The sequence below is a fragment of the Zingiber officinale genome, chromosome 7A (genome assembly GCF_018446385.1).
Source record: "Zingiber officinale cultivar Zhangliang chromosome 7A, Zo_v1.1, whole genome shotgun sequence".
Lineage (NCBI taxonomy): Eukaryota > Viridiplantae > Streptophyta > Magnoliopsida > Zingiberales > Zingiberaceae > Zingiber > Zingiber officinale.
Genome location: NC_055998.1, coordinates 102736852 through 102749715, shown reverse-complemented (window position 1 = coordinate 102749715; position 12864 = coordinate 102736852). Strand labels below are relative to the sequence as shown.

The 12864-nt window shown below is 45.9% G+C and overlaps 1 protein-coding gene across 1 annotated transcript; it reads right to left on the bottom strand.

Annotated features, from left to right (window-relative positions):
- Positions 1-11089: 11089 nt before the first annotated feature.
- Positions 11090-11770, bottom strand: LOC121999578 (pathogen-associated molecular patterns-induced protein A70-like). The gene has a single exon (XM_042554240.1). The coding sequence runs from the start codon at positions 11768-11770 to the stop codon at positions 11090-11092; it is 681 nt and encodes a 226-aa protein (XP_042410174.1).
- Positions 11771-12864: the final 1094 nt, after the last annotated feature.

The window sequence follows — 12864 nt, the reverse complement described above, 5'->3', positions numbered from 1 at the left end:
TTTGTAAATTGATAGGAAGATTTTAATTTTAGAGAAAATTTTCCTTTTTTGTAAATTATCCATATATTTTAATAGAGAGATTTTAATTTATAAAAGTTTCTTTTTATAACCAACCATGAAGGGAATTTTTAAAAGAGAAATTTTTATTTAAAAAATTTTTGAAAATAAATTAGGAAGTTTTAATTTTGTGTTTAAAACTTTCCTTCCTTAGAGGATTAGATATGGTCGGCCACATTAATAGAGAAAAGGAATTTATTTTTAATTAGTTAAATTTTCCTTTTCAATGGCAAGGAAAATAAGAAAGTTTTTATTAAAACTTTCCTTATTTGTCAAGACCAAGGAATATAAAAAAGAGGGTAGAGGTGCCTCACCTCATAAGAACATACACCTAGTATTCCTCTCTTCTCTTCCTTGTGGTGGTCGGCCCTCATCTTCTTCCTCTCCTCCTTTTCTTCTTCATTGGTGGTCGGCGGCATCAACTCTCAAGGAGCTTGTTGGTGGCCGGATTTTGCTTGGAGAAGAAGTAGAGAAAGGAGGCTTTGTTTCTTTGCATCCCTTGGAGCTTGGTTGGTGGTCGAAGACCTTCATCTCTAGGAGATGCTTGGTGGCCGAAACTTGCAAGGAGAAGAAGGAGGCTTGGGTGGATTCTTGTCTCGGTAGATCGTCACCCACACGACGTCCGAGATAAGAAGAGGAATACGGTAGAAGATCGTGAGGTCTATAAGCTATAAAAGGTATAACTAGTTATTAGTTTCCACATCATAACTAGTTCATCCATTTATTTAAATCTTGAAATACCAAACACAAGAGACTAATGAATCTAGGTAATTGAATTTATGTTTTCGATTTTATGTTTCTTTTGTTTTTCGAACTTGTGATTCGATTGTTCTTTTTGGTTAAACCTAGGGTTACTATAAGGAAATTAAATATTAAATTTCGTTGAAAGACTTTGTCTAGGAAGTGGTGGATGCTCCCATACCCAAGAAGGTCTAGTGCCTCGCCATGTTTAACCTAAAAGCCGATCTCTGAAATTAATATTCAATTGAATTTGTAACATGAGTGGATTTGGATCAATAATGTTAAGCATCGTTTGCGATCCAAGTCTAAACCACTAAGAACATATAAGTTGAATTTGGAATCAATAATGTTAAGTTCCGTTTGTGATTTCAAATTTAATTTCTAAAGAACACAATAGATTGTTGGGAATGGTTCAGGACTTGTACAAAATTTTGTACAAGGGAATCGGTACGATATTCTGAGTATCAACCAATAAATGGTTGATTAATGATCATTACTTTGGCGAGCAGTGAAACACCCACCATTTCACTTATTATCGCTCGATTGCTTTGATTCTACATTAATCTCGACTTTAATGCATCAGTTAGATAGCAGCAAAAAGGTTTACATGGAAAAAGTTGGTTGTTCTCCTTGGGCTAATTTTTCCCCGACCAGTCCGGCATTCGGCGCACAGGTCGTGCCCGCACGCGAGTCAACATGGTTCAATTCAATCCGAGCCCTGGATTTGCACCCCCTGCACACCCACGCGTGATAGAGAGTCTCTCCCCATGTATTTGTTCACATCCTCAATGCATGTGAATCAATATAAACCAACCATTAAACCAACCATCATGCCATGAAAGTCCCAATATAGGACTAAAGTCTCATTCACAATGGAGTCTCTTTCCTCTTCCACCTCTTCTCCATTTACTTCTATTCAACAATCCCCCACATGAATGGAGATAGAGTATGTGATAACATTCAGCAGTTGAGTCAAGTATAGGATAGATAGGTTTTATCCTTTGAACCTTCTCTTGTGAAGATCTGGTTGGTTACTGGTTGATAGTAAACACAATGTCCTTGAACTATATTATCGTTTATGTTAGCAGTGACAAATCTGACCCAAGACTCTATCTGATACAACTCAGTTCTCATGAATGTGTTCGTTCTTGGCCATGAATACGCCTGGTTATGTTAGAAGCTCTAAGAATTGTGCCTCCAATTCTCTTTGAAGCGGCCTCACTTCTTTCTCACATAGGTGATCCCTCAAGAGTTGTCATCTACTCTTCTTGATCATTAAAAGTCCATCAACTTACCCTGGTCTAGTCACTATTTCATTGGGTTATCCCCCACAGTGTGTCTAGTTAGTGCAAATTAGTTATCCCTTTGAACCTAGTTTTTGGGATCTCCAGTCAGCATAGGTTGGGTGTCCTCTGCACTGAACGCTGAAAACGACATCAAGCTCATTCCTTCTGATGAGCTCGCAACTAACTCTCGATTTAACCCTTTGGTTAGCGCATCAGCTAGGTTATCCTTTGACCTCACATAGTCAAAAATGATAATTCCTATTGAGAGTAGTTGTCTAATGGAATTATGTCTATGACGTATATGTCTAGACTTACCTCACGTACTTAGGTGGCGTACGGAAGAGTGCTCGATGGTCCGAGATTGGTGAGTGAGGTGCAGGAGGCAAATGGGCTGGCGGACAATAAGGTCTATGACGACCGTTGGTGGAATGGGTTGATGATCCATCGGGCCTCCCTCCCGAGCTCCTCTTTCCCTTTGATATGTTGTTGTCGACGCGACAGGATTAGGTGGTGGTATAGTACCACTAGTAGGTACTTGTTATTGCTGCTGTAACAATTTTTGTGCTTGGACGTTAATTAGCATTTCCAACTCTTCTTGAGTTAATGTGACAGTGGTGCATCATCCAACCTCTTCCATCTCTAAGCTTCAGATTCAGGCAAAGAAGTTTCCTATAGACAGTGTCAATGATCCTGCCTGAAAACTGAAGAGATGGCACATTGTCAATGGTGGCTTGGTTGTAGACTGGAATAAAACTTTTTACCCCAAGGAAAGGTTTTCTTTCGGTCATGCGCACACTAAGACGAGCAAAGAAAATGTCAGTGCCCAGAAACTAAGGGGAGTCTCTGGCGAAGACCCTCCAATGCTCAAGTTTAGTACGAATTCTGAACAGGTAAATAAAGAATAGTAGAGAACGTGCGCACGAGAATAAGCCTGAGATGTTGAAAAATGTACCTTCTCAATGGAGAGGATCCCTCCTTTATATACCACCTATCATAACTTCTGTAATCATGATGTGGCAAAGACTGTCAAGGTTGTCGGGTAACAGAAATTGTACAACCTGTGCAATAATTATTCGAGAAATCTTTCCTTACCCACATGTGGACTTCCTTTGTCATTTATAGCTTATATCATTGATCATGCAGTTAAAGTAATATACTGTCATAAGTGGTCGGCTGATGAGAGACATGATAATCTTCAGAGAATATTCCAGAAGAATATTCTCTGAGATATGGTCATTATCCTGACATGCTGTTAGAATTCTTTGCTTATGTTGTCTGCTGAGTACATCTTAGCCAGCCTATTAGGCCAACCATATTTATGTTTGTCCTCATATTAAGCTATTTGGTTATGTACTGAATGGTGTTAGTAATCCGTATGCATTAGGCGTGCAAGAAATTCATCCGATAAGCAATATGAAGTTAAGTGTCTTAGGTCTGGTCGATCTTGTATCCGACCGAGCATGTAATGAGCTACCCAGAGAAATAGAGCTACGTTCTGAGAGGTTCGATCGGTACTTTAAAACAATCATCAGTATTATAAGGTATAGGAAAAGTGAGCCAGAGATTTGGAATTCTGACCGGATTTATAAAAAGAGATACCTTACACTCGTGCATATAAGGGAAGGGTATGGAGCCATATAAATCCAATCGGTTCTATTACTGTGTGAATACACAGGCATATTATCGTGTGGAAGCCTATAGGGATGACCAATAATAGGATCGACCGGATGTGTGCAGAGAGATTTATAAGAATTGAGAAGGTTGGCCCTTATGCTGACCAGACCTATAGCTGATTGATTGTGTGGTGGGTTAGACATTCTTGCAACTCAGTCAGCTATTGAATGATTGGACATGCTATCTTCCCCATTCAAGGATAAAACACTAAACCACTTATGTTCGACCGGCTTAAAAGTCGATTGACCTTCCTCTGAACAACTTATAATCCGATCGGGTTGGCCATGAGAGCCTTAGCACTGGACGAATAACAAAGTTAGATAGGAAATGCTCTCTTCCTTGACTTTAACCGCCTTATCACTTTCATTTTGATTGTGACATCCTCTTGACTATATATATATAAGGAATTATGGTAAGAATGAAGGATATTTCGATCTTTTCATGGGGTAGGACATTAAAGGAGAAAGAGGTTGTGCAACTAAAGAGAAAAAGGGGAGGGAGGTTTCTTTAGGGCTGGGCTTGGCCGTCGCTAACTACAAGGAGGAAAAGACGCTTCTCCCTCTCTCGCCGCTGTTGCCCTCGAGTGACGATCATCGGCAACGACTGCCTCTCCTCTCCCTCCTTCTCCTCGCGACGACCGCCTCTCCTCTTCTTCCTTTTCCTCGGGACGCCAACGACGACCGCCTCTCCTCTTCTTCCTCCTCCTAGTGTCGCAGCCACTAAATAGACTTGTCGCAGCTCCTCTGAGCAGCCTTCTCCACGCCGACACCATCACAACGCCTCCCCCATCACCGCTAGCCGGACCTTCACGCAAGCCGTCACCACACTACAAGAAGGGAGGTTTTTTCTCCTGCACCGCAATCAGCAACCGGAGGGGCGGAGTAAGGCACGCTACCATCTCCGATCGACATCGCTTCGCTGGAGGCTCTCACCAACACCTTGCCAACTTCTTCATCTGGCGCCTCCTTGCTGATGACCCCGCTGATCTCCGGCGGGAGCGCTGGCTCCCCTCTCCATTCGCTCGGGATACCACAGCCCATGGCCCCTCTCGTTGCCTTCGCCATCTACTGGATCAAGCCGCCTCCGGTGTCACCGGCCCTTCCCTTCGCACATCGACAGCTTCATGCTATGGTCGCCGCTTTCTTTTCCTCGTGCGAAGCTCCAGTTCTAGGGATCTCTCCTTTTTCCACCATATCTGCCCATGCGTCGCATCCCCTTCTGCCACTTATTCACCAGCGCCTCTAGATTAGTGTCGCTCTTCTTCGATCCGGCCGCTACCGCCATCATCCCATGTCGGCAGCGCACGCGCCGCAACACTTTTCACCAACAACCAATACGCATCATTGCCCCGCGCCAGTTATCGCCGCCATCCGATCTGATCATACCTCACTATCGTGTTCTGGCTTCGCGCCGTTGGTGTATTTCGACTTATGTGCTTATGTTGTATTCTTATCTGTGTAGTGACGCTGTATTTCGGCCTACGTGCCGATATCTTGTCTGGGCCTGCGTGTCGATATCTTATCTCGGCCTGCGTGCTGATATCTTATCCCAGCCTGCGTGCCGATATCATTACCCGGACTGCGTGCCAGGTCGTATCCGATTTCGAGCCACCGCGTTCATCCAACTCTTCAGCCTGCTCATGGTCGTTTGCTCTTCCAGGACATAACAACTCGAGCAACTCCCCATCCGAAGGCGCCCCCTGTGCCAGGGTATGTTTTCGTACTCACTCCTCCATTCATTTGATTACTCTAGTATTAGTCTATTACTTATACATTCGTTGGATCTGCGTCAAGCATCGTGATACCAGAGACCAGGGCGACCCGGTCACTTGCTACAAGTAGCATTGACCAGAGGACTTTCTGAAGATTTGGTCAACACAGGAGCCATCTCAGCACACCCCCCCTCCCGGACACCGTGACTCGGTCAACATTCCATCCATGTCATCATTCCAGCAGTTCCTTATTATTAGTTTTCAGACAGGATCAAATTTGGCGCCATCTGTGGGAACTCTCGCCTGATCTGGAACGTAACGTGAAGATGGACGACATCGGCGAACTATATCATTATCATGACCCCGGTGGATTTCGATTCTCCTCACTTGCCGAGTCAAATCCGCGGTTGATCAACAAGTCATTTTTTCCATTATATATTCTCTTTCGGTCGTAAGATTTAGTACAACCCCGCAATCAGGCACTGAGGGTATAGCTCCCCGAGCAAGGACTAGCAGTACATCTCCTTGATCAAGGTCCTGGGACTTAGCTCTCCGATCATAGGCTAACAGTCGAACGTTGACTTTAAATTTAAAATAGCCGAACATCAACTTTAAAACTTAAAATAGCCAACGACTTTAAATTTCAGTATAAACAGTCGAGCAGTGACTATAAACTTTCGAGCATGCTTCCTCCGCTCATCACTAGTTGATCGGGGACCTTAAGGAATGACCGGCCTGGCTTCCTTAAGAAGAACCAGAGACTTTAAACCCCTAACAGTTGAGTAGCGACTATAAACTTTCGAGCGTGCTTCCTCCGCTCAGCATCTAGTCGACCGGGGACCTTAAAGAGTGACCAGCCTGGCTTCCTTAAGGGGAATCGGAGACTTTAAAACCCTAATAATCGAGCAGCGACTATAAACTTTCGAGCGTGCTTCCTCCGCTCAACATCTAGTCGATTGGAGACCTTAATGAGTGACCGACCTGACTTCCTTAAGGGGAACCGGAGACTTTAAACCCCTAACAGTTGAGCGACCCCGAGCTCACCCCGAGTGACCGATCGGCATTATCCGCTCGACATTTGACGCTCCACCTTTTTAGCTCGACATTCTCTCGATCGAGATTGCTTCGAGCGACTGATATACATTCGCCGCTTAGCATTTGCCGCTCGACATCGCCCGCCCGAGCTTACCTCGAGCAACCGGTCGGCATTAGCCGCTCGGCATTTGATGCTCGACCTTCTTTGCTCGACATTCTCCCGATCGAGATTGCTTCGAGCAACCGATACACATTTGTCACTTTGGTATTTTTTGCTCGGCATTCGCTTGCCCGAGCTTACCCCGAGCGACCAGTCAGCAATAGCCGATCGACATTTGACGCTCGGCATTCTTTGCTCGACATTCTCCCGATCGAGATTGATTCGAGCGACCGATACACATTCGCCACTTTGGTATTTTTCGCCCAGCATTCGCCCGCCCGAGCTTACCCCGAGCAACCGGTTAGCAATAGCCAATCGACATTTGACGCTCGGCATTCTCCTGATCGAGATTACTTCGAGCGACCGATAAACATTCGTCACTTTGGCATTCTTCGCTCGACATTCTCTCGATCGAGATTGCTTTGAGGAACTGATACACATTCACCGCTTGGCATTTGTCGCTCGGCACTCGCCCGCCCGAGCTTACCCCGAGTGACCAGTCGGCATTAGCCGCTCGACATTTGGTGCTTGACCTTCTTCGCTCGACATTCTCCCGATCGAGATTGCTTCGAGCAACTGATACACATTCGCCGCTTGGCATTTGTCACTCGGCACTCGCCCGCCCGAGCTTATCCCGAGTGATCGGTTGGCAATAGCCGATCGACATTCGACGCTCGGCCTTTTTCGCTCGACATTCTCTCGATCGAGATTACTTCGAGCGATCTATACACATTCGCCGCTTTGGCATTTTTCACTTGGCATTCGTCCGCCCGAGCTTTCCCCTAGTGATCGATTAGCATTCGTCGCTCGACATTCTTCACTCAGCATTCGCCCGCTCGACATTTCCTCAACCGGTCGCTGAGCATTCACTCGCCCGGTGATCTCTCAATTATCCGGTTGGCATTTTTTCGATCACGTGCTTAACACCGATTGTCCAGCGTCTTTCCATTCGCATCATGTGCTCGGCACTGCTTGGGCGTTCGCTTTGCACCACTCGACATTCTTTGGGTCGCTCACTTAGCATTCGCCCTATCACACGATCGACATTCGTTTGATCGCCTGCTTGGCATCCGTTTGGTATTCATTGCTTAGCGCTCGTCTGTTCAGTATTCACCCACTTGGCATTTGCCCATTTGACATTTGGCCACTTGACATTTGCCCGCTCGACATTCGCCCGCTCGGCATTATCCCGATTGATCGCTCTGTATCCACTGCTCACCTAATTGTCCGCTCGGCCACTCATTTTTGTCGCTTGACATGCTTATGGCTACTTAATCGACGTTCTCTCGATTTATTGGTTGATATTTTCTCGGTCGTGCGCTTAGCATCGCTTGCACATTGTCTTTTTTGCTCGGTTGCCTAGTCAGCCTTTCTTGGTCATGCTCACGGCTTTACTCGTCCATCAGTCTCTCTATTGTCTGGTCGCTCAGATGACATTTTCTCGGTCGCGCGCTTGACATCGCTCACCCATCGTCTTCCGACCCACTAGGCAGTCATCCTACCGCCCAAGTACCATTCAGATGTTCGGTCAAATTCTGGGATGGTTGTCGTTCTATTCGACACTCAGCCTGGTTGACATTCATAGCTCGCGACTCACTCGCCGTTCCCCCTTTGCACTAGTCGTCCGTTTCTTGTTCGTCGCTCGGTCATGCACCCGCTGCTTGTGTCTCACTCGTCGCTTTGCTCCTCATCCATCGTCCGGTCGGCACTTATTTTTTATCTCTCGCTTGGCATTTACATAATCGCCCGATCGTTCTACTCAGCATCGTTTGATCATCTTCTCTATATCACTCGGGTTCCCTCGGTATTCGGTCAATTGCTTACTTGGCATGCGTTTTATACTATTTCTTATGTCGCTCAGCTTGACATTCCATACGTTATTAAGCTTGACACACTTTTATGCGATCGAGTGCTCCTTAAGCATTCGCTCGGTTGCTTTCTCGACTTTTTATCCCCTGTTCAACTCGGCATCACCATCGCTACTCGTTCGACGTGACAGACGAGCCTAGCGATCTGATTCTAGTAGCGAGTTTGTTTTGTGCTTGGTCTAGTCAGTCGGATTTGTGTCTCCTTCGACTAGACTTGGAAGGGAGGCTTGTGATACGGATATAGATAAAGGGTAGAGAAGGAATTATGGTAAGAAGGAAGGGTATTTCAATCTTTCACGGGGTAGGGCATTAAAGGAGAAAGAGGTTTCCTTCGGCTGGGCTTGGTCGCCGCCAACTACAGGGAGGAAGAGAGGCTTCTCTCTCTCTCGCCGTTGCCGCCCTCAAGTGACGGCCACCGGCAACGACCGCCTCTCCTCTCCCTCCTTCTCCTCGCGACGCTGGTGACAACCGTCTCTCCTCTTCTTCCTTCTCCTCGTGACGCTGGTGACGACCACCTCTCCTCTTCTTCTTCCTCCTCGCGAAGCAGCCACTGAACAGACTCGCCGCAGCTCCTCTGAGCAGCCTTCTCCATGCCGACACCATCGCGTCGCCTCCCCCGTCGCCGCTGGCCGGACCTTCACACAAGCCGTCACCACACCACAAGAAGGGAGGTTTTTTCTCCTGCGCCGTAATCAGCAACCGAAGGGGCAAAGTAAGACACGCTACCATCTCCGATCGACATCGCTTCGTCGAAGGCTCTCACTAACACCTTGCCAACTTCTTCATCTGGCGCCTCCTTGCTGATGACCCCGCTGATCTCCGGTGGGAGCGCTGGCTCCCCTCTCCATTCGCTCGGGATACCACAGCCCATGGCCCCTCTCGTTGCCTTCACCGTCTACTGGATCAAGCAGCCTCCGGTGTCGTCGGTCCTTCCCTTCGCACATCGCAGCTTCATGCTATGGTCGCCACTTTCTTTTCCTCGTGCGAATCCCCAGTTCCAGTGATCTCTCCTTTTTCCACCAGATCTACCCATGCGCCGCATCCCCTTCTGCCGCCTATTCACCAGCGCCTCTGGATTAGTGTCGCTCTTCTCCGATCCGGCCGCTACCGCCATCATCCCATGTCGGTAGCCACAACGCGCCGCAACACCTTTCACCAACAACCAATACACATCATTGCCCCGCGCCAGTTATCGCCGCCATCTGATCAGATCATACCTCACTATCGTGTTTCGGCCTTTGCGTCGTTGGTGTATTTCGACTTATGTGCTTATGTTGTATTCTTGTCTGTGTACTGACGCTGTATTCTAGACTACGTGCTGATATCTTGTCCCGGCCTACGTGTCGATATCTTATCCCGATCTGCATGCCGATATCTTATCCCGACCCGCATGCCGATATCATAACCTGGACTGTGTGTCGAGGTCGTTTCCGGTTCCAGACCACTGCGTTCATCCAGCTCTTCAGCTTGCTCTTGATCGTTTGCTCTTCCAAGACATAACAACTTGAGCAGCGTCCCATCCGAGGGCGCCCCCTGGGTTAGGGTACGTTTCCGTACTCACTTCTCATTCATTTGATTATTATAGTATTAGTCTATTACTTATACATTCGTTGGATCTGCCTCGAGCATCGGGATACCAAAGACCGAGACGACTCGGTCACTGGCTGCAAGTAGTGTTGACCAGAGAACTTATGAAGACTTGATCAACACAGAAGTCATCTCAGCACATCCCCCTCCGAGACACCGTGACTTGATCAACATTCCATCCACGTCTTCATTCCGACATTTCCGTATTCTTGATTTTCAAACCGAATCAATAAATAAATATATATAAATATAAATATAAATATATATATATATATATATATATATATATATATATATATATATATATATATATATATATATATATATATATATATATATTAAACATTTAGTATCGTTCATGCATTCAAGTATAACTTTTCAACTTCTAACAAATCCAAGAACTAAGGGGTTTGGACCTTCCGCCTCATATATCTACTCACTTTGCAACTAGTCGTAGTTCTAAGATTCCTTGCAGAAGGTAAAGGATGACACAACTCTCTTGACCTCGTTTTGCCGAGTCGTCTAGGTCCTTATAGTGTCTGGTCTAACCCACGAGCCGAGCCCCTTCGTCGCGTCCTGTCAGGTAGGGCCGCGGTGCAGCTCATTTTACACCACCACCACCCATATCAAAACATTTAAACCATGCTTAGACCCTAACACACGTGAGGAACTATCAATCATTATTGCACAGCGGTTGATTACAGAACAAAATAGATACGATGCGCCGGCCAGTAGTAGTTGGAATCACAACCATCCAATCGGATCGAATTGGGAACCCATGGCATGATGAAGCACAAAAACTTTTGATAATAATAACAACAATAATAATAAACGACACTAGAAATAAAAATACCAAATGCATCAGACAAACCTAAAACTAATGCATCGCAAGGCCGTTCTGAGCAACAGGAGGCACAACGAAATCGACAGACGCTAATTCTAGTACTCATTCTAGTAGTAATCTTGTTCTCTAGGTGGATCCACGGCCAAGCATCTCCTTGTACCTTAAGATTGAGTCCAGGCGCTGCAGCTTCAGTTGCTGCCGGAACCGGTTAATGAAGTCGTCCGCCCGCGCGTCCACCTCGCCGCCGCCGACGCCGTCGTTTTCCACCTGATCGGCGGCCTCCCTCGAGGCTGCAGCTGCATTCTCGATCTCCGTCTCCTCGAAGTGTGCGAACGGCGACTTCTCGCTGGCCGACTTCTTTATTCTCACCGCCAGCTTCGGCGGCATCTCCCCGCCCGTCGGATGCGCGTCGGACTGGCTGCGATCCAGATGCAGCTGGTGCTCGTCGTCCGCCTCTTCCTCCTTCTCCTTGGCGCCCAAATGCGGCGCCTGGTCCGCCTCTAGGGGAGGGGAGAGCTCGACGACGTGGCGGTTGAGGTTGAAGGAGCGGAGGCGGTCGAGGACGAGGGATGGGGAACGGGAAAGGGAGCGGAAGAGGTAGCCCCCGGGATAGGCTGCCGCGACCTCATCGAGCGCCGGGGCGGACGCCTGGTTGTGGTTGTGGTGGTGGTGGTGGTGGTGGTGGGAGGAGAACTTGGAGGCGATGGCGATGGTGCCGATGACGAGGTTGACAAGGACGAAGAGGACGGTGGGCGTGAACCAGCCAAATATGGAGGCCAAAGTCGATGGCAGCCACTGATCCAACATTGTGATTCCTGATCTCTTCTAGGGTTTGCCGATTTGGGGATCGGAGTAATGGGAGGGGAGAGGAGAGGAGAGGAGAGGCGACTGGGTGAGCAACTGAGGAGTGGGGAAAACATTTAACGCTTATCACAAGGCGGTTCTATAGCTGCTGCACGTGGCACGTGCAGACGGCGACAAAGAAACATGAGTTACGGCGATGTATCGAATACAATACACAATGGCACCTTCTTTTTTGCCGTCCGATCTAAACATATTTAATCCCGATCGTTGACAGCAATAAAACATACAGCAGGAATGCAGGATAACATATGATATACGGGAAAACTCATATGAAAAACTGAAATTATCAAAGATATGATATATGTGTAGATGATATACGGGATAACATTGAAATTGATGCCGTTCTAGCTGTAACTGATGCTACTCTAGGCTCGACTCGCTCGAAGTTGGCATTTAGCAGTAGGGTAAGAAAATCAATGAAGTTTCTGTTGGATTTTATCCATTTTGATATGATTTGTATCATATGGATCTATGTCGCTAAAAGATGGACCACCTATTTTGTGATTTAATTAATGGTTATGAAGTTTGTATTATTTAATGTGAAATTTGTATGTGTAGAATTCATACGTATGGACTGATAGCAGATATGAATCCATCGTATATATATTGGATTTGGCCATGTTGGATTAGGTATTTTGATAGATCTTTTTACTCTCCATTTATAAAGTAACTATAGTGCCGCACTATGTGATAATTGGATATAGATTTTGTCACATGTTACTTCGGTGATTTATAATTACAAAATAATATATGATAATAACTTCAAAAATGAATTCGAAGTAAATTTCATTTTAGATTTTATAGATTTAAAATTATGACCTCACTATTAATTTTTATTGATATTTTACTTCATAATAGGTAGTTGATGAAATAATAAATCACAAAATAAAATTCATATGTTTATATGTTGAAGTAATATGTCTGAACCAATTAAATTTTTTTTTTAATTTATTAATAAATTAATCAGTTTATTATTTTTAAACTAATCCTTTGATAAAATCCTAATAACTTAGCAATTTTTTATGAAAAAGTCTTCA

Excerpts from the sequence above, each read along its gene's own strand:
- LOC121999578 (XM_042554240.1), bottom strand. The coding sequence starts at position 11,770 with ATGTTGGATCAGTGGCTGCCATCGACTTTGGCCTCCATATTTGGCTGG.